Raw genomic sequence first — 22,977 nt, forward strand, 5'->3', positions numbered from 1 at the left:
TTTAAAAAATACTTGAAAAATAAAAAATCCGAGTGGCGTGAAAAGCGTTAGACGCAAACTTTTCTCAGGTGCCATGAAATAAAACATGGCCAACATGCCATTTATTTAATAAGATGGATGTTTTTGTTTTATTACATTTTGATAGATGCTTGCCCCATTTACTATCAGATGTAGAGTTCTTTGGTAAATATAAATATGTTTTTCATCTAAATCGACGTGTTGAGCTCTGTGAGAAGATTTATTAAATGCTAATAATCGCATATGCTCTCCATTCAATTTGACAAACCCTGAATTAATATCTAAAGAGCATCTGGCAAACAAATCAGTCATTGGATGTGTTAAAACAGTAGATGCATGTCCCAAAATGGAATTTCTTTATTCTTTTAACAGTAGAAATTTTAAAAGGCATTAGTCACTTGCAATTATACACTTCTTTCTGTTGGTCTATCACATAAAATCCCATTAAATTAGATTTAAAAAATCTGGCTGTGATATGATGAAATGTGTAACACCTTACAAGGTATGAATGCTGTCGCAAGACATTGTGTGCACGGTTTAAATATGCTTACTACCACCTAAATGCATGCTAGATCTACTCAGTGCAATTAATTATAATTCAAGACCACAGGGTCTGAATTCTCCGTGCATTAAGCTCTTGCTTTTGATGCTCCGTGTTCATTCTGCTGATGTGTGTGGTTTGCTCAGTCCGGTATGTCTGCTCTGACCTTTCCAACACATCAACTGAAAACGGAAGCAATGCAATGTTAATTGGGACCGTAAAACACAATACAACCAGAATCGCTGCATAATCATTTATTCACATATTTCTTTTCACATGTTATTGTCTATTATTGCTGCAGTTGAGGCGCCTTTCCGATTCTCTGCGTTCAGTGTTCCCCATAAAACGAGATTTCCTTGTCGTGTCTCTTTCTATTTTTCATCTTCATGCATGCTGAATATTACATTTCACAGGAGCAGGATGCAAATAAATAAAACAGTCTCTTTTTAAGTTACATGTCATATTCTATTCCATTCTATTAATGCTTCTGTAACATGCCTTTTTCAAAGTCCGAAGAAGGAAGGAAGAAAAATAAATAAATAAAAGACTTTGTGGGACATTGTCTCCGTTAGAGGGGATTGAAGGCATAACAAAGAGCACATTAATGCTAAATATTGTCAAAGCTGCAATCTATGGTTAATTTTCAGAAGCACCCAAAGCCCCTGCTGCCCGCCCACATGTAGCCTATCCATATGTGGCAGGGGAAAAAGGCTAAGTGTAATTACTACATTTCCTCTATGTACAGTAGCTTTGAAATATGGCACCAAAATGTGCTTGTGAAAAAAGGTTTGAGGTTATGAATTAAAATATTCGTGACTACGTTATTTTGTATTTCCCCTCCGTTTAACTCAAAAAGGTCTCCATTCATAAGCCCTCGGCAGAAAGAGCGTTTTACAAGCCAACGTAAGGATACTGGCGTGGTTTTCGGTTCTGAGCGTAAACGGCGTGCCGTGGAGGCGCCAGGAGCAACGAGGAGCACCGACACAGTGTTGGAAATAAAACTCATTGTCAGTCCGTTTTCTTTGTGGTATCTGATTCATCAAAGCACATAAAGAAGTGTGACTTTTTTTTCTTCTTTTTTCCCCAAAACAAAAATCCTGCAGCGACAACAACAATACAACACAAACACTGTGTTCCAGTTCACACGGATCATTCTAGTGCTCATAGATTATGCTCGTTTAAGAAAAAAGGTGCTTATTTATCCATCAAGTGACTATTCTCCAACAATGAGAAATAACTATCTTACTTTCAGTAATTCAGAATAATTTAGCATTCAGTTTCCCATACACACACACACGCACACACACACACTCTCCTGCGTATGCATGCATGCACGCACTGGCGTAAGCTCTTGCATATGCACATATGGGAAAAAATTACATCATCTTTTTTATTGACCCACAGCAAAGGCAACTAAGAAAGAACTGTAGATTTTTCAACCTCAGGCTATCTTTACAGTATCTTAGTGTTATTTGTAAATGCTCAGTTTCAGTGTTAGTTTCTCTGAAAGCACCTAGTGTCACCCAGGGAGAGGTCAGAGGTCAGAAAACTGGACATACAGGTTTTCGCGGGTGGTACTTTTTGTCTTCAAGTGTCAAAATCCCTTTTGGGTGACATGTTGTTTTGTTGTGACTACACAGAGTCTGTGCTCTTGACCAGTAAGGGTTCAGTGGCCAGTCTTGTGTCCTACTGAGCAGGCCGGGGAAAAGCTCTCGTCCAAAGTTTCAAAGGTCCTCGAGCTCCCAGGCGGAGAAGCCTCTGTCAGACATACGCTGACTCACTGGACTGGGTCCTGCCCAGGTTTGGGGCCTGGGACAGGTGTGAGACGTCCTTCTTGCGTACTTCGCAGATGGACTTCCTTCGGGCCTGCACACCCCGGATGGCCGTCTTTATCTTCCTCCACCCAAGGTGGTTGAGCTCGGCCAGGTTGAGCAGCACACATATGCCGCTTACAGCGAACATAAAAACCAGGAAGACAGTTTTCTCCGTCGGACGAGACACGTAGCACTCCACCTCCTTCACACAGGGGTAGCGGTCACACTCGAACATCCCCGGGACGTTAAAGCCGTACAGGAAGTACTGGCCGGCCAAGAAGCCGATCTCCAAGGCGTTGCGGAACACCACCTGGATGACGTAGAAACGGGAGATGCCTTCCTGCCGCCGCACTTTGGAGCTTTTGTGCGTGGGAAGGGCCCCTCGAGGTCCGTTGGGGATCTCCTTGACGTCCATGTCGTGGTCGTCCTTGCTTTCGGGGTGCACCAGGATGCCGTTGATGTTGCGTGAGTGCAGTTTGCGAACGTGATGGTCGTGGTGGCGACCGTGGTGACCGTGTCCGTGGTGGTCCATGTGAGAGTGGAGCAGGGAGTAGCTGCGATCACGCGCTTTGGCGGACTGGTGGACGGAGTACGTGATGAAGCACAGGCTCGGCGTGCACACCAGGATGATCTGGAAGACCCAGTAGCGGATGTGCGAGATGGGGAACGCCTTGTCGTAGCAAGCCTGGTTGCAGCCGGGCTGCATGGTGTTGCAGATGAACATGATTTGCTCGTCTTCATACACCTTCTCGCCCACTATCCCGACTATGAGGATGCGGAAGATCACCACCACTGTCAGCAGGATCCTGCAGAGACGCAAAAGAAGAAGGAACAGGCAGGTAGGGGAGCGGAGAAAGACGACATCAGTTAATGAGGAGCAGATGTACCAGTCTGCAGGGAAACCTGTGTGTGTGTGACTGTTCAGTTTAGATGCTGAAATTCTTGTTCTAAATGGTGATTGGGCGTTTAATGATTTTTCCTTTTTGCTCGTTATTCTTACTTTTTCTAAGCTGCAGAAAGAGAAATAATTTTGTAGTCACTAATAACGTGAGCTCATGTTGGACCACTGATCAGGAGAGAGTAAAACCGAAGACGTTGACACTTTCTCTGAAGATATATAATCTTTACATCTTTTATTGTTCTATGTAGAAAAATGGTTTTAAATGAATAACAGTTAAAAATGGCTTTTTCCTGTAGCAAGTAGCTTTAACCTTCAAAATGGAACAAAAAAAGAAACAAAAATATTAAAACTTCCTTATATTAGATTCAACACATCAATCAAGCAGAAACCTTGCAGAAAACACTGAAACAAATAAATGCATAACTTGCTGTGAAACAAATATAATATAAAGTTAAACAGAACTAAATTGAACTGAATTGGATTTTTTTTAAATAGCTTAAAGTGGCCTAACACTATTAATTAAATTTCATTCAACTGAACCAATTAAAGTGAAAATAAACTGAACTGTAATAAATTGAATAAAATGTGCTGTTGTTGACCTAAGTTCAGATAAACTGAACTGGACTGAAATAAACTAAACTTTACTCAATTCAGTTCATTTGGGTTACATGACATTACAATGAGTATTCTTGAAATAAGCATAGTTGAGCTGAAATAAACTGAGATGAATTTAGTTTAAACGAACCTAAAAGACTGAGATTGGCAGAAATTAGCTGAACAATTTTCATGTATTTGTGCTAAAAGCAGCTAACAAACAACATTAATCAGATTGATTTTATGTTCTTTAAAGTGACGAGGCGAGCACTGATTCTGCCTCCATTAAATTGACTCTGATTGGTCTGAAGTGAATTGAATTGCGCTTCACTGACAGTAACTGGTTGCGTTTTGGTCCGATAAAAAACTCACTAAACTGAATTCAACTGATCTTAACAGAGTTGAGTAGCAATATATTCTATTGAAAGGAACTGAACCGAACAGTGTTGAATTGACTTGACTTACTAAACTCAAAGGAGCTGATTGCATTGACTTCAGTTTTAAATTAGTTGAAATTAAAATTTAGTAACTAATTCCAAGTTAGTTGAGTTTGAGTTACATGGATTTTATGTAAATGAAATTGTTCCTGGTTTGACATGATTTGTGCTGCATAAAGAGCTTGGGTTGAACTAAACTGAGTCAAATGTAGTTCTCTTCTTTAAAGTGGGTTGACATGTGACTTGAGTGTTGGTGCTGTTAGCGTTTTCTGTTAAACTGAGTTGAATTGACCTGAATTAATGTGAACGAATCCCCTGGAGACAACTTGTAAATGGTTCCGAACATTCATGGTAAAACCTTCTGGGGCGCCTTCAGGGATTTAACATTTAAACGAACGCACCCTCAGATATTCAAGTTTTATGTTAATGTTTTTTAAGTGTAAAACCCCCATGAATCTTAGATTCCACCATGTTGCTATTTATTAAATAAGGAGGAAGCAAAACCCTCTATCATGCACAAATAAACCTCTGAACTTATTGATGGTGTATTCTCTTTTTCCCACGACTGCAACAATGATCCCAATTAACTTCTCTGTTACACTGAAGGGTTTTCTACATGCTGCTGCACTTTGACCCTCATGGCCACCAGGAAAGGTTTAATCTGCGTCTAAGCTTACAGTTTAAGAGCTTTGGCCGAGGCTTTTGAATTCTCTGCATTTATTAAAACAAAGACTTGAACAAATCCTCTCTTCTGAAACTCACAACGTCAAACTATTGTCAGCTTTTTCTCCCGACGCGTATATGCTGAGCCGTCAAGGGTGGCTGTTCTAAAACCTGTCAGGACCTCCCATTGAGCATTATTAGAGCGCTGCTGCAGTTATAGAAAGCCGTGTCCGGGGAGCAGCAGAGCTACAGAGTGGTGCAGCTGCTTTTAAAGGCCTCTGAGAGACTGATGTGCTGCACTGTTACATTCTGGTGTCGATCCAGCATGGGCACTGCGGAGGAGGGCTGGGGCTTTAGGGCTGCACACTCAGCTCTTTTTAATGAGCAAGGAAAGCCTGCGCATCACGGAGGCTCCCCGATACTTACGCCACAATGCAGAGGATGTGCCTGTAGCCCTCCTGCATGGAGGAGGTAATCACTTTTAAAACACTTGCTCCTGCGCACAACAGGGACACTCACTATGCAAGTTAGGGGACAGAGAAAATGGGTTAGAAAACCCCTGGTAGAAGGCATTCACTAAGGATCCATGCTTCTAAGGAGGGCTAAAGTGAAGCGGTATTGATGTCTTTTACGAACAAGTGGATTGCCGCACTTTCTACCTGCATTAAGGGAAAAATTCTGGAAGGAGGAAAGTACAAAGTTAGGGGAAAAGCACTGCAAAGATTGATAAAAGGGAAGGGAAAGTGTCTGAATCCAGGCTTCCTTGTGGAGGGAAATAATAAACGTCTCTGAAGAGCGTGACTGGGGTGGCAGCTTGTTAAAGCGAAGTGAGAGGCAGGCGAAGATAAGAGCAGAGAGGAGCGTGTGTTGACAAAAAGCAGACTTAAAATAGAGCAGTGTTGCATTACGCCTGCTCCTGCCCCACCTGTGTTTATCTGCTTGTGTGTGATACTTTTTTTATTTCTTTCTTTAAAAAAAAAAGACAGACTCGGGGATGCAGAAACAAAGACAAAGACTCAGCCATGTGTGCAAAATGGTGAACACATCCAGCAGCCTGTGCTCAAAGCAGCTGCGAGTGCATATGCTACGCTGACTGAGTGTGCTTGATAACCCGACTGAGTGCAGCTTCCCTGCAAGTTTTGAATTTAAGATTTTGCATGTAATTTGCATGAAGTAATAAATTCATCTGGTGGCTCTGTTTGCTCAGCCTCGGTAGGATCAGGAGGTTTGGCAGCAAAGCGTCTGAGTGGAAATTGATGCACCTTTTGCCGTTTCTTGCATTAAGCTCTGAATAATTTTGAACAGTTCCCCTTTAATTTTGTTTTCGGAAATGGAAACTGCGTTCAAAAGAGTCAGTCTAGATTCTGTTGTTTTAACTTTTGTCTCTATCAGATTTCGAACAAAGAATTCAGTTTGCATTTAGTAACCTATAAGGTAGCCCTTAAGTTTAGTGCCGACCAAATTTTCTTACGGTGCTTGAAATGTGCCCAACATGGGGGCAACTATTTTCCATTTAGTGGAAATGCAAACACACACAGGAACACTCAATCGGGCACTGTTTTCTTTATGGTGCTGAACAGTGTAACGCTCATGCCTATGACAACACTCTGGCTGGAGAGTCATTTCCCTCAGATCAAAAACCTCCACTCGGTATTTGATGCAAGCAGACATGGACATTTTTGGTTACATATATTTAACTGTAATATTTGTTCACATTCTGTTTTAATCGGCAAAAGTTGCATTGTGTTTCAGTTAAAAATCAACCTTTTGCCCCCTGTCAATAAAGAATACACACATACTGCGTGGTAAAACTAACTAATTCTCAATGTTCAGGTGGTGAAGAACTCAAAGACGAGGCGGTTTTCTGATGCGGAAACGATTTTGTTGCGTTGCTCTGTTTCTGTCCGATCTATTATAGAAGTTGTTTTGCAGCAGATGGCTTGTTTCACCAGTAATCAACAACGTATATGATCCCTGCAACGTAATTTAGCATATAACCACTTAGCAGTCAACTGGAAATATGCAAGATGTTCGGTGCAAACCAGTGGCCTGCTCATTAAACACTCTTCTCATCCAGCTTACTGAGGCTTATATCCGAGGTTTAATTAGTGGTGGTCTGAACTCTCAAGAGTCATTTCTGTGTGCATTCATTTGTGGCTTTGTGCCTTTTATAAACACTCTCACCTCACATATACTGTGAGCCTTTTTGTTACTACTTAAAAGTAAACTAACCTGTATGCTGTTCGTTTTAATTAAAACTACTACAATCTGTTACACAATCTACAACCTCTAAACAGATGGTGTAAGACAATTCATGTCCCCGACATAATGACATATGTTTTTATAGAATTGTTTTTTCACATTGTGTGATCATCGGGTGATTTATCTTCTTAGATTATACAATTAAATAAAATAGAATCAGATGTGATTTAGAGGTTTAACCATAAACTACAAGCGTGTAACGATCTGAACTCATGGAGGCTTGAATGGCTTTCAGTTCCTGAAAATAAAACAAAAACATCTGCAGAATCCAATAAAGAGATATTTCACAAGTATGACTTATATCATACTGTATCCTAATGGTCAAAAAGGAAAGTTTTGCTTATTTATGTTAAGGACAGCAGTTACCACATCCTAAGTGAGGGAGCAGCAGCAATGTAGTCTGTTGCTGAAACTGTGAAAAGGTGTGTTGAACACTTTTTCCTCCATGTCGGATTTGAACATGTGCTCTTGCTGAATAAAAGTCTCTTTTGGGTTTAAAATGTATGATTGATCATAATTTCCCTATTTTACATGAAGTTACTACTAATATAAAGATTTTAGGCTGATATTTCTCTAACTTTGATTCATGAGGGTAACTCTTTTTATGCTTTTCTTGTATATCCTTTTATGCGTATTGTAAGTGGAAAGCGGTTGCATAAATACAAAAGTTTTTTTAAATTAAATAAGCTACTTGCAGTGCTTTGCAGAAATACTTTTCGGTTCTCTACTTTTTTATTTCTTTGACAATTTGATCAGTTGCAACCACAAACGTCCGTGTATTTTACTGGGATTTTGAATCTAACAGACCAACAGAAAGTAGCCCATAATTTGTTTTTTGTTTTTTATGGTTTTAAAGGTCTGACTGCTTGTTTTGGATCATTGTCTTCCATCTACCTGCCCATAAACTGTGGCAAGATTCTCTTCTCCAAAGCATCATCCTGCCACCACCTTGTTATACTGTAAGACTTTTATGCCACACACACATTGCCAGACATTCTGTCTGGATCTCATCTGAGCAGAATGACTTCTGCACCATGTTGCCCCCCCAAGTAGCTTGTGGCAAATAATGAAGCTGGATATGGCATTTTTTCAACATTGCTTTATGTTCTCAGTACTCTTCCATAAAGGTCCGATTTGTGGCATACAATGTTAATAATTATTCTGTTTTATGCACATGTACACTTTATATACCACATGTACACTTTATACACAAAGGAAGTAATTTTTCAAAACAGTTAATCATATTAGATTTTATTGAGGGGTGTTAAGGTAAGAAAGGCTGAGTACAAATGGCATATTTTGTCCTGTGTAAAATATTTATAGTTATACACTTCTTCTTTCACTTTATAACTCTGGTCTAATTTGCTTGGATCTGTTTCATAAAAGCAATAATAGAATATTTTGAAGTGAGAAAAGTGACGTATCTACATGTGTAGGTTTCCGTTAACTGATTGGCGCAGCATGAATCATGTTATAGGCCAGATCTTTTGAAGTATCATTGAGGACAAACTCGGATAAACCTTTTGTTTGACGTTGCAGTGCCGGCAGCCGTTTCTGGCTGCGGTTTTCTCTCTGCAGCTTTGTTCACCTCAGTGGTTACTTTGCAGATTTAACCTGTGGATGTTCAATACTGCAGCTACGGCCATTCAGTCTGTGCCGAAGCAATTTTTGTCATTAAAAAAAAATCCCAAGACATTGCATGTATTGAACGCTTTCTGTGTTTTCAAGCGTGTGTGTATTTATGTGTGTGTGCGCACCAGTGCTGGGTAACAGGATAATCAGCACGAGGCGGATTGCTGCATTAGCAGAACGCGGTGCACTGAGGTTATCTGCAAACATCAGTGTTTTAAGTCCTGCAGAATAACAAGCCAATACTGTTAGCTGGAGCAGATCAGGACAGTAAAGCCCAGAGGCCTGAACCTGCAGAATATTCAATTGCCATCATAATTTGTGAGAAAAGGGGGTTCAGAATCCTAAGTGTTCTTACACCCCAAGGGAAGGCTCTAAAAATAAACTCACTTGTTGAGTAAAATTGCTAAAGACAGCATGAAAAAGATTCAGGCGTTACAACAAATGGATCCTTCAGCAAAAGGTTCTTTAAATGATGGGTAAAAAAAAAAAAAAGATCACCCACATCAGTCTCCCTCTCATCACCTCATTTAGCTGCCTTCCTCCCAGAGGACCTCCTCTTAGTTGAGACTAATGATTATAATTTCAGAGGCCCCTGAAATCCCCCTCGCTGTCCAATAGACGTTACAGGATTTGAAGAAAACTGATGTGTCTCTCTCTCTCTCCCCCCGCCCACGTGGCTTCACATTCAGAGCTTCTCATTTTTATCTGTTTGCGCTGCAGAGACGACAGTTGGCATTTTCCTAAAACTTCAAAGACCAACAGCGGCTCGTGGGCAAGCAGAAGTAAAGGTCTGGAGGGACGACGAGTGGAGGAAGTGAAGATACGGGCGTCGCGCTTCGCTTCGAGAAGCCCTTCGAACGAGTCTGCTGACTGACCTGTGTGATTTGTGTTTCACTTTATGCTTGCTGCTCTTCAGCTGGTGTGTTGGCTGGATATGCAAGCCCTGTCTTTCCCAGAGGATTTCACGCACGCACGCACACGCAACACAAAAAAAAACTTCATTCATACAACAGCTGCTGCCGAAGGCCTTCAGGGAGAACAGAGCCCCCCTTTGGCACAAGAGCAGATGCATCAGCAAACACACTGCTTTTCCCTCTCGCGTAAAATAGTTGCTTGCTTTAAAACATGCAAAACATTCTGTGCCTGCAGAGAAACAGTCCTGAAGCTTTCACCCTGCCCCAAAATGAGGCAATTTAATTATTAAAGTTACCAGAAATGTGAAGATTTTAACTCCACTGATCTTCTAACCAGCTTCCCTATCCATGCGTCAGGAAGTGTCCCCACAGTATGATACTGCCACCGCCATATTTTGCTGTGAGGTTTGTGCTTTCGTGGAGATGTGAAGTGTTTGTTTACAGCTATAAAAACAAATCAAGAATGTCTCTTACTTTTACTAAATTCTCAATGACATCAACTTAAATTTTCTAAACCTAAAAATAGGTCGAGTTCAATGACCCTTGGTTCGTCACCCCAGAATTACAAGGATCTTTTTTTTTTAAATATATAATTTTTAAAAAATATGTCATTTAAATATATAATTTTGCTCCACAATAACTTTTTTCCTAACGTATTTTCTGTGTTTCTTGGTTTTCTTGATGCTGTTTGATCACTAATGCTCAATACCAAACCTTAACTCAGGAGAGTGTTCATATGGAGAATCATTTACATAGCAGAAAACACTTTATTTTTCATCTCACATCAAATATCTTGCTTTACGGTAACCTTTAGCAACAAAACTTAAGGTGTAACTTATTACAAAAGACAAGTTTCTGGAAGGGTGTTTGAAATCAGAGTTATCTGTGGTAAAAATATCCCTCCCGCCCATAAGCTCTCAATAATAAGCTCCACTGATTACTGATGGCACCGTGTAATGAATAAAGACCTTACCAGGCCTCAAATTTAGGCAACTTAATTATCAGAGCGCAGGCATTTCTTTTCTCCCGTCCCTCATCTCCTCATCTGCACTCCCCTCTTAAACTGCTAATAGTTTCAGGCTTTGCCCATGTATCAGGCAGTGAAGCAGACAGCCAGGGGTGCCGCTAAGAGTGGGCGCAACAATTACTTTAATACGGGCTAAATTTGTGTTCCCTCAGCTGAGGCGCTTCAATTAAGAGATTTGTAAGAGATTCTGTTGTTTCTTTTATGATTTTAGAATTAAAAATCTCTAGGTTTTGTTCATATAACAAGAATTAATAGTCACAGAGATGTAATTATTTCACCACATCATTCAGCATCTCAGAGGGAATTGAACTCCAGCTGTTTTAACAGGGATAAAGAAGGAAAAGGAGGAAAAATGAAGATTGAGGCGTCCAACAGGTATGAGACAAAAAAAAAAAAAAAAAAAGTTAAAGGATTGTGATTAAACACAGTTTTTCTGTCATTTCAGCCTAACCATGCATGACTACCAGATCCGGCTTTTCCACATCTCATTTGTCTTCATGTCATCTGAAACTACCCTTTCATTTCTATTCAAGCGAAGAACGGCAATGTGTATACAGAACATCTAAAATAAGTCGAAAGCTTCAAATGAATCACATCAGCATTTCCACTTGCGTCCAAACCAGCACTTTATGCTGATTGAATCAAAATGAGCACTTTTAAAAAATATTCCATAAATCATTTATTTGCTCGTCAGAATTTCTGAGACAAACATGTCAGGAATACGATTTTAACTCAGAGCAAGACATTTCTTTTTGGAGATTAGTCTTTGATTGCTTTACTTTTATTTCTTCACATCACCTCCTGTTTTGTTTTAAGGAAACATTCATTCCACCATTAAGATCATCTGCTAAATTAAATGTCTCCTTTCTGCAGCTTTTTATGTTGGAATATATGTAGAAAATATTCCAATAATATATTTTTTCCTTTAAACATGTTAGTTTGAATGAAACAAAAATACTTTATTTGTTATTTGTTGTACTCTGAACAAAGCTGAAGCAGATGACATGTTTTCCTCTTCTGTCATATTGGACCCTGACTCGACTGGCTTGGCACAGCCCCACTTGGCCATCTTGTGCAGGAGAAAGCGAAGATGTGGAGGGGTGTCCAAGGATGTGGAAGAAAATCTGATCTGACATTAACACTGAAATGTCCATGAATAATTTTGTTAAAAATTAAAGCTTTGCAGAAGAAAAAAGAAGAAACACTTCACTAAAGAAAATCACCGGGAGTTCAAGCTGTCAGGCAACACAGTCGCTACAGTTTTCATAGCTTGAAACAAGTTCAACGGTGAATTTCTCAACACAGAGATCTTGTCTGTGACCCTAATAAACAAGTTGCTGCTGATGTAGGATCTGTCAGTCCCTGCTGTTTTGTCTATCTTTTGTTATACTACATACAGTAATGTTGTGATGAATAATGTAATTCAAATAATTTAACAAAAAATGGAATGTCGAGACTTATGCCCCTCTCATTAAGCAATATAAAAATGTCGATTGGGATTACAGCAATCAAACCATTGTTACAATTGCTCATCGACTTTTTCAATGTTTTTACTGTTAATTTGACCATTTATGATGATTTACTCCAAGTCGCAGCAGGAGGAAGACCCTAATCTTTATTTTACAATCATCGCCCTGCTGCACAATGTGAGTCAGACATAACAAACAACTCTGTAGAAACGGGTTCAACCTTGTGCTAATTTTGTGTACATGATAGCATTAGCAGAAAGCAGAAAGAAACCCAACAAAAGCTCATTTAAATATTTCACCCTCCCTTTATCCTCCGTGTTATTTAGAAACTTAGCTCACACTTGAAAGCTTCGAAATATATCAACTTCAAAGCTGACTGCGGTGTATGGCCACATATTTTTTACATATTTGATTTTACTGTGCATGACCGAGAGGAACACCCACTAGCCATTGACAGAAAATGCAAATACCCACTAAGATCCTTATTGAGTTAAAATTAAGATTTTTTTTGGAGTGTGCATGCCGCCCCTCAGATGAATCTTGTTTTATCAACGGGAATAATTTGACATAAATTTTCAATTTTAACTCAACTAAAATGCTGTATTTTAAAATGCTATTTTTTATTGACTACGGTTTGCAGAACTTTATAATAGAATATGCATATTATTTTTGCTGATACAATTGATCAGCCCAACAATCTACATGATATCCTTGACAGTGACATTCCCTTCCTGTTTGTCTGTGACACGTAACCTCCCCTGTGTTGCCCTGGGCTGAAACATTATCCATTAAATTTTGCAAATGTTTAAAAGAAAGCATAAAATCTTTCATTTGTATACAGGTGACCTACATGAACTTTATTGAAATATCTTACAGGTCAAAATATCAACAAGTTATACCAAAACAGAGAGAATAAATTCTACCACTAGCCTAGCACTTACCCTAGCCACATGAAAACATTGTCAGCAGGAGAAAACATGAGTTCAATAAAAACTGTAAGTGTGTGTACTGATAAAATAGCTGTTGCTCTCCAGAAAACTGGATCCTGGAACATCATTGGTGAGTCTGTTAAGTGGGATGCAGTAGTAATGAAGTGTGGAGTGTTATTTTACTGTACTGGGCTGTGCATGGGCAGTGAAATTTAACCTGAAATTGGTTAATCACCGCTATTTTGGGGTAATTCATGATTTTGAAATATGCAAAAAAGTAAATATCTGTTCTTACGTATATGGAGCTCAACATTAGTGCAAGGAAAAAACTAATCTGCTTTTTCCCCGTTAGAGGATTATGTACAGTTACAAATTCTTTAGTTCTTGCAGTTTGAAAGGTTGGTTTGTTTTATAGGCAGTTTCATTGATTTGGTTAGACTCCTATTGCTAGTCTTTGCCAGGTAATCTCTAAAGACTGAGTTCAATCAGTTTACAGTCCAATAGAACAAACAGTAATGTACTTCCTTGGATGCTTAGTAGTTGTAAATGCCTCATTACGTGTGTGTAGTTATGGCAATACGGATCATGCATGTGCTTCACAGAGTTCACATACATAACGCCTTGTAAAGTCTGCACAAACACACACATCGCTGATTGGTTGCTAAAATGAATAACAGCCTGTGCTGAACAAAAGCCAAACTCTGCTTATCTGCAAAAATTGCCCCGCCGAATAGAATAATCAATAATATTCAACATCAGCTATTGCTGCACAAATAAAGCAATGGCGACTCTGGATGCACGCAGAAACACTTCAATTCAAATCACAGCAGCAGTGGATGATGGATTACGATTTCTAACCCGTCGCTTGAATATTGGTGACAATATTTCCCTTTGCATCAAAATCCCTCTATGGCTGAACGCAGAAAATACCCTTTTCAGGGTAAGGCTTTTGAAAGTTACATGAAATATATCCTGTCTTAGTGTTTCTGATAGGATGATGCCCTCAATTCCAGCAGAGCATTCCTGTATCTTGGATTATTTTTGGATAACTGGAGTGCCCTCCTTAATGCAGGGTACTTCCGTCTTGTGGATATCCTGACCCATTTAGGGGAAAAGTGAAGGGAATGTGTCCTTTCAAACCCACAAGAGTGAAAAGCGGCAGACACTGTGTGTTTTCTGCTTTTAAAGCCAGCAAACAAGGCTTTCCAAGTGTCATCCAACATTGAGCTGCTCTCCTTTTCTTTTTTCCGAGCTTTCACGGCAGTGAGGCATTTCATACACCACTTTGTCCTGCGCATTAAAAGGCCGGTCAGTTCTGCATCCATTTTTAATGAAGGACTTGACACGTGTTGCAACTTGAAACAGGCAAAATACAACATTTATTAAGAATTTATGACTTATAATGCTGAAGTGAGAAGTGATAGATTATAAATAATAGATTGAGTTTGTTATGCCTGCATAAGATATGAAGTGGGGGGAAACTGATTTGGACATTTACACCAACATTATTGTACACAAAAATGCCTCTTATATATGCTGAGTAAGAAATTAACATGCCAAAAGTTTTTTTTTAGCTAATCTCCTAAGTTCATGTTACACATAATGTGCCTCTTTTTCTTTATTTCAGCACCGGCTCCAACAGGAAGCAGCTCTGACACAGATCCCCTGGACCGAGCCTCTGCGGAGAGAAAACTTTTTCTGCTTCCTCTGCATCCTACTCTCCCTAAATGCAGGGTTTTTTTGTTGTTGTTGTTCTATCTCCACAACTTCTTCTTTTATCCATCGGCAGGCTTTATCATTTGATCTTTCCTTAGATCCTTCTATACTTCCATTTATTGCTGCCTCGTGTGCTTTCTTACTCCTCTATTAGTCTTTGGCGCTGGCGTGACTACAGCATTGCAGTCTTGTTGAAGATGCATCGACACTCTTCCTGTCTTTCCTTCCTCCCTTCCTTTTTTTTCCCCCTACCTGCTAGACATCAAATCCTATTACATTAAGGAGTATCCGCTGTGTAACCCTTGGTTAACCTGTGCATTATGCATTATGTAAATACTTTTTTTTCCCCTCAAGTACGCTTTGTGTTAGAGCTAATAGCTTAGGGTTTTAATTCTCAGTATTGTGTTACTGTTGTGTATAGCTGACATCACACAGGGGAAGAAAGAAAAACGAACAAAAGCAGATGGTGGGAGATGCTAGACACCAGTCGTCCACATTTAGTTATCCTTTTGGCAGTTCAGTGCAGTTAATAAGCATTTGTTTTCCCTGCAGGAACAAGCACTGTATTCGCATTATGTACAAATTGAAATCTTTGTGTATAAAAAAAAAAATCACTTGTATGGTGCAAGAACTATTCATAGCCCATTCCTTGGACTTTTAGCACTTTGTCACATTAACTTAAAAGCATTTTATGGGATTTTTTTGGTGATAGACCAACACTGAGTAGTGTGTGATTTCACAAATACCGGCATGAAAATGTGGGTCTACGTTTGTTTTACTATTGAAATAAACTAGTTGTGCGCCCTGCAAAATATGCTTTTATGGAAAATTGATACAGCAATGCTGTGAGAGACGCTTCTCTTCAACAATAGCAAGAGATGGTCGACGTCATGAGAAAATGGTTGGAGCTAGAGCGGGCAATCCAGGAAAATAACCTGTGTAAGGTTGCAAAACACTTGGCACTGGGTTTAGCAGGACATAAGCCCTAAATATAAAACCAAAGCAACAATGGAACAGATTAGATCAAAGCATATCTATGTCTAGATGGCCTAGTCAAAGTCCAGACCACCGAGAAGCTGTAGCAAGACTTGGAAGGTGTTATTGCTTTCCATCAACTCTAGTTGTCTCAGTTGTGCAAAGCTTTCCAAAACCCCTAGCTGCAGCTCTATTTTCATCTGAAGGAGGTTTTAGAAACTATCAACTCAGAAGGCAGGCCAGCAAGTGCACACCACACTTTTCAGTGTGTCCTGTCTTTCATAATTATGTAGTGTTGTGTGTTGGTCTGTCAGATAAAATTTAAATCAAAAACGTTAAAGTTGTGATTGTAATATGACCAAAAAACCTGAAGTTTAAGGGTTATTTTTGAAAAGAAAAAAAAACTCTTTTGCCAGACCTTGTATGAGCAAATCAGGATTTGTATGGTTTTCACAGAGGTGGAAACATGGAAGATTCATTAATAAATTATGTATAAACCCATGAGACACAAAACAACCACCAACATTATCAAGGCTGCCAAGTCAATTTAAGACAGCTGTGCCCTCAGCATAAAATCTGTTATTCATTTTTGTGACAGTTAGGCATTTAGAGATCCACCAAGGCACAGCACAGACAGCACAGTGCTGACTAATGCCACCTAAGTACTTTCCATTATGAATCCTAATCAAATAGGCTGGAATATCTCTGTAAGCATGTATTTTAATTAAATACATAGACTGCACAAATAGCTCTGGCTCTGTCCTCTTAGGAAGCTCCCTCTGCCCATTACAACCAGAAATTTCATTAATTCCCCAAACTGACAGAGCAGCTGAGACAGGCTGTGGCTTATTTTCAACATGTTTAATGCTTCAAAGTCTCACATCTTTGTAACTTTAAGCACAAGGTTCTGATCTACAAACATGGTTATTGCAGCCTTGACAATGCTTTCTTTATCGGTGTAGTCACGACTGCAGACGTTGGTTGTCCATGCACACACTGTACACAGAGCAGTCAGATCACAGCACATAACATCAGTCTCTGAATGAGTCACCATACACACATCACCTGTGGTTAGTCAGAGGCACAGAAGCAATTCTCAGTTGTCATTCTCCTTCCAAGACCGTAATTAAGCTAACCTATGCCGCTCCATGAAGATGGTCCGATTCTATTTCTGTATTCCCGGGCTAATTACCTGTCCTATGCCTGGGCATAGGTTAGCTTAAAACCTACAATTAAGAATCAACTTAATTGTAGCTTGATCAGACAGTCTAGTCATCCGACAGAGGAACTACATTTGTTGATTGGCGCTCAAAAAACGATGACAGGCATGCAACCATGTTTTCAGGGTGATGCGGGGAAGACGTTTCAGTCAAAGGGCAACATCTTCTATTTCTACTTTGGAAACACAGTGTTTGTGCTGCAAGCACACACATGCAAAACTGTTGAAAACAAAAGAAAACGACACACACAGGCTGGACGCTCCTAGTCGTGATGCGGTCTTTCGGACAGTGGCTGCATGCTCTGGCCACACCCTGTGAAGTGTTAGACTTCACAATGCACAACGGTGCCACAATACATCACAGTTGTTTATGTTCACAAGTGCAATGGAGCACACCTGACCACCCCCAACTAAACAGCTGGGGGTGGTCAGTGGTGCAGTAGACTTGAACCTTTCAACCCATAGAGGTCAGTGCGTAAATTTGTACGTAATTTGGTGTGGAGTGGCTCAGTAACAATCTAAGAGGCACCTCCACAGCACAAAACCGTGCCAGTGGTGAACAATTCTCCAATTTGCTGGTACGTCCATAGACATCCATCCATTTTCTAACACCCTCCTGGGGTCGGGAGGGGTGCTGGTGCCTATCTCCAGCTAACGTTCCGGGCGAGAGGCGGGGTTCTCCCTGGACAGGTCGCCAGTCTGTCGCAGGGCAGTCCATAGACATAATTGTCATAATTTAATGTGGAAGGTGTCAGTAATGTTCTGACCATGCAGACACATGCTTAAGATTTGGAATCAAATTGTTATCTTCAGTAGATTTGTTAAAACTGCAAAAAAATAATAATAATAATAATTACCTCTCTACAGGTAGAAAGCCCAGATCCAGACCATCGATTCATGATAAACTGCAATAATCTAGTTAAATACTTATAATATGGAAACTACTGTACGCTTCACTATTTTTAATTAGGGTTTCCTGCAAACAGGCTAGATATAAAAACCACATGAGTTTGAAAAGGATAAAAAAAAATAATTCAGGGATCTATGACCAAAAATTATGCACAACGTGAATACAAAAGACAATGTAGCTTGTCTCCTATTTCCTAGTCAAAGTGAATCGAAGACAGACTGGGAAGCTCCTAATGTAACAATTAATACCCTGGGGTCAACTAGAAAGAGCCATGTAGGACAAACACAGTCTGAGGGAGGCCAAATACAGAGGGATTATTTACAAAGCATCTCAGCGTAATCAGCACTGTATCGCATAGCTGTGGTCGCTGTAAAACTACTCCTTATGGAGGGAAGGGGAGTGCTGTTTTCTCTAGCTCATGGGATCATATACATAGCTAAATTTATGTCATATAGAAAGCTTTCTATATGATAGTTCTCAACACTGAAAGACAAAAAAAGGCATGAAGAATTGATCTGCACCATTTAGAAAAGCACTGCTTCTTTAACTGTGGTACTTTATTATTTTTTTTAAAGAGTTAACCTTTTATAATGTTCACACGCCTGAAGGTTACAAGAAAGCATTACATCTTCAGAGTGTTCATTATGATTTTGAGAGAAGTAGCAGACAAATTGAGAGTTGCTTCTGTGCCTCTGTAAGACTGTAGGTGGCTTGAATTGTCCAGAGATTGATTTTCATCATTCATTTATTCAGCTGCCAGGACAGGATTTCAAAGCTGCATCAAGTCATTTTTTTTTCTCTTTATTTTGACCACTAGGGGGCGGAAAGACTCCAAAACATGTTCACAACAGTTAGCATCTAGCTTATGAAGTTGTTATGGCTGACATATTAGCAAACAGTTGCCTACTCACATATCCAGCAGAAACAGAGCAACACGGACATCCCTTTGGTCTCCTTTGTCTGGCCACCTGTTGAATGTAATTCCAATATTCACTGTCGCTTTAGCCTTTGTTTGCTCCTCTGGCTCATGAGAAAAATATAAGTACCATTTTGTTTTCCTAAATGGCCGACATCCTTCACCAGCTCTCCAAGTTTGGTGAAATTGTCACAAAGGTCAGCTAGCTCGTCTTCGCTCCTGCTCAACAGCCAACTCTGCTTTGGCTGATGCTTAGTGGAGCTAGAAAAATGTCTGTGTAGCGATTCAGGTCTAGAATCTAGTTTGTTGAGAATTGGCAACAAAACCAAGAGTGGGAAGGAAACTTGTGATTTATATGAACAAAGATATTGCTTAATGCACCTCTAAATCAAGCTGGTTTGCAGGTTTTCATCCCACCAAAATATTAGACCATTCATAGGTCATTCCTCTTTCAGTAAACAAATAGGAACTGACTGAAATTTCTTGGTTGGAAGGGAACTCCCTACCACAGGGAATGCCTCAGTCCAGATAATTTCTTTTGAGAATATCTTGACAGCTGAGGTGGAAAATTCCATTCCTCACCAGCCGGTGTCCTACATGTAGGCGTCTCCCACACACCGGACGCAATTATTTGAATCTGGTGTTGGAGCAGGGGCACATCTAAAACTGACAGGACACATGTCCCAAAATAATGTCTTAGAGACCCACATCATCTGTGCTGCTTTGACGCAGTTGCAGTATCATTAATTTGATTATTTATCAAGATTATTTATTATGTATGTGTACATTATAAAGCCTTACAAAAGATTTCACACGTTATAATTTTTCACATTGGATCACTTATAACCACAAACTGCAGTGTATTTCATTTGGCCGTTATATGACAGACCTACACAAAGTGCCAAACAACTGTAAAGTAAAAAAATATATATATAAACATGACTTAATACTACTTTTATTATTATTGATGTTGTTGTTGTTATATAATAAATATTTTAAAAATCATATGAAAAATGTGGTATGCAATTATCGGCACCATTCTGACCAACTACCTTCTTTCAATTCTACCAATCATCCCCACAGCATGACGCCACCACCACCATGTTTCACACTGGGAATGGTGTTTTCAGAGTAATTCGAAATTTTATTTTGCCATCCTCAGTGTTTTGAATGTAGCAAAAAAAATCTGGTCTCAGATGATTAGAGCACTTTCTTCTTCATGGCTGCTGTGCCCCCTGCGTGACTTGACGTAAAATACAATGACTTTCTTCTTCCTCTTTATCTTCCATCTTTAGGCCAGATTTGTTGAGTGCACAAGTAATATTGCATCCTCCGACCTGAACCGCCGATCTCTGCAAAGTTACAATGCACCTCTTGTCTGCTTTTATGAAAGCTCTACAGGGATAAAAGTATCTGGTGGAGTTGTTACTGAGACACAGTTTAGGTGACATCTTTAGACATCTGATAGCACTAGATTGTATTTTTGGGTATCATAATTAAGGGGATAAAATAAATCTGCACACTACATTTCTTAGATTTTGTTTGCATAAGATATTTGACATGTATTGTGTAGCTTATGCTTTACAATGCACTGCAGTATCATCATCAGTATATAGTTCTATCAAATGAAAAACAATGAAATACATTAAAGTTTGTGGTTGTATTGTGACTAAATGTTTTGTTTTTTTAAATAGCAAGGCACTGTGTTAGCCAGTTCCTGCTTCTTCCATGGGTAAAAAAAGAGCCACATTAGAAAGGAGCAGGTTAGAGAATGCCCTCCCTCTAGACTACCTGTGATCAGAGTTAATGAAGAGAGAGCAGCCATATTAACTGATTCAAAGGTTTCCCATTTTCTTTATCTTCTAATGAGAAAATTCTCAAATTGCACTCTGACGCATCCTGGTTTCACAGGCTGGGCAACGTTCACTTTTCCAAATGAACATCCAAGTGGGACGTTTGGATGGTGTTCAGTCGCGAGGAAAATTCCACTTTTGCATCCCATTAATCACACAGAGATGATGCGGAGCACATATTTCACACAGATTGTACAGAATGTCTCCACGGCATGTCCCGACTCACAACCTAAGAAGAACCTTTTTTCTTCTTCACCTCGTCACTGCAAACGGTTCTGGCTGTGAACGTAAGAAGCGATCCCACCATATGATCATAAGGAGGAGGGTTAGTGCAGGCCAAAAGAAGCTAACAAACTTTTTGTAAACGTTAAACACAAAAACTCTTCAAATGTCAGTCTCTAACACTTTTGATTTCTACCTTCCTCACCTTGCTTTCATCTTCCACATCTTAGCTCTCTCACTTCTACTCCCCTCTCCTCCTTCTGTCCTATTGGTCTTTGGCCAAGCTCAATCTATCAATACCCAGGCTATTAGCTAGTATCACCTAAGGACCCTCTCTGCATTAACCACAATGCTTATCAAAGCCTGGTATTGATTATGTGCAATTAGTTTATCCCTTAACTAGTGATGCGAGAGGAGGATAATTGTGAGGAGAGGGTGGAAATAGAAAATGAGGGAAGAGTGAGGAGAGAGCTCTGGGACAAGCCTGGAGAAGGAGCTGGGGGTGTGCGGGGGTCACCAAACAAAACGGGTACTGTACATGAAAGCACACACCTCGAGTTAATATTAACAAAACAACACAAACTTGAGAAAATAACATTTTTATACCAGCCTGTGCCTTACCTCCCAATCATGGTGGAGTGCTGCTGGACAGCTGCCTCCAGCAGCCTCTCCAGGATGGTCCATTCTCCCATGGTGATGGACCGGCGTCAGCGGTGTCACAGGAAACAGGACTCTCGGCTTTCCTCTGGCCCGCAGAACCAGCCTATGACCAGCTGAACCGAGCACCAGGTCCTTTCTGACCTCTACTCGCTGACCTGGCTTCTTGTCTCGGCGTCGGTGTCTTCTTCTGGGACCGTCCTACAGTGCGTCCCCTTTCTGGGTACTGAACTCACTGCATCCCCCCCACCTCTCCACTACCTCCTCCACAGTGCAGTAATGCTTGTCCTCCTCCCTGCAGCAGCGCTCTGCTCTGCGCTACAGCATATGCTATAGCTCACTGTACGACAGCCATGATCACCCTCTCACTGTTCTACTTTCCTCTTTCTGTCCTCTAGCTGTTCTCTCTCTCTCTCTCTCTCTCTCTCTCTCTCTCTCTCTCTCTCTCTCTTCTTCTTCCTTCGTCCTCCCCTACCCCTGGGGCACTCCTTGTACTTCAGCTGCACTCTCGGCCATTGGTGTCATTCGCCACTCGTCCTTGCATTGTTTAGCTTTGTCTTTGCTGCACCCTTGCTCCTCTAACCTAAACACTCACACACAACACCTAGAGCTGATCCACTTTGGCTAAGCTCACCATAAACACACACACACATAGTTTCCTCTCGATGACAGCTCCGACTCCCTCTCTACTACTTCCTTCGTTGGACTGCAGACCCCCTCCAGAACACAAAGCTCCTGCCTGCTGAATGTCACTTTATGACTGGAGGAATGGTCGCTCCCCGCAGCTCGGAGCACCACACAGACCCATAAAATCCTGCACACACACACTCATGCACGCCTGCAAACACGCTGCCACCCAGTCCCTCAGTAATAAATCAGCTGCCTTTCTGCATCCAGCAAGACTGAACCTGAGGCAGCTCTCCGAAGACCCTCTGTCCTGTCCGCCGTCGTCCCTCTGGCTAATTTCGGCACAGTCCAGTGCCCAGAGTCATGTCAGCTGCAGAGGGCAGGAATGGAAAACTGTCCAACCTGTTTCTAGATTCCATCATCTGGCATCACTCGCCCCTTTTCCTCCTCTTCTACCTCCACTGATTCCCTCCTGTCTCTCTTCTATTCACGTTTGCGTGCAGATCTCAGTCCTTCCTGCTGCCTCTGCCTCAGTGCTCCATCTCCTCTCTCGGAGCTCTGTGCTCTCCTCTCTGTCCCTGTGCCTCCTTCCTTGCTTTCTCGCTCTATCTCTGTCACACTCTGTGAGCATGCAACACCCCCCTCCCTCCCCCTCTCCTCTGTACCTTCTCCGCTCATAGA

General features: G+C 40.6%; 1 protein-coding gene across 2 annotated transcripts; it reads right to left on the reverse strand.

The window, feature by feature from the left end:
- Positions 1 to 798: 798 nt before the first annotated feature.
- LOC114153681 (gap junction delta-2 protein-like) lies at positions 799 to 22,977 on the reverse strand. Of its 2 annotated transcripts, XM_028032377.1 has the most exons (3): positions 21,634 to 22,977; positions 18,933 to 18,989; positions 799 to 3,179 (listed from the first exon to the last, which is right to left on the reverse strand). In XM_028032377.1, the coding sequence occupies exons 1-3, from the start codon at positions 21,702 to 21,704 to the stop codon at positions 2,321 to 2,323; spliced, it is 987 nt and encodes a 328-aa protein (XP_027888178.1). In that variant the 5' UTR covers positions 21,705 to 22,977; the 3' UTR covers positions 799 to 2,320. The 2 variants fall into 2 exon arrangements, with proteins under 2 accessions (XP_027888178.1, XP_027888179.1); XM_028032378.1 differs by lacking the exon at positions 18,933 to 18,989 and having other exon boundaries at positions 21,634 to 22,972.

The sequence above is a fragment of the Xiphophorus couchianus genome, chromosome 11, assembly GCF_001444195.1.
Source record: "Xiphophorus couchianus chromosome 11, X_couchianus-1.0, whole genome shotgun sequence".
NCBI lineage: Eukaryota > Metazoa > Chordata > Actinopteri > Cyprinodontiformes > Poeciliidae > Xiphophorus > Xiphophorus couchianus.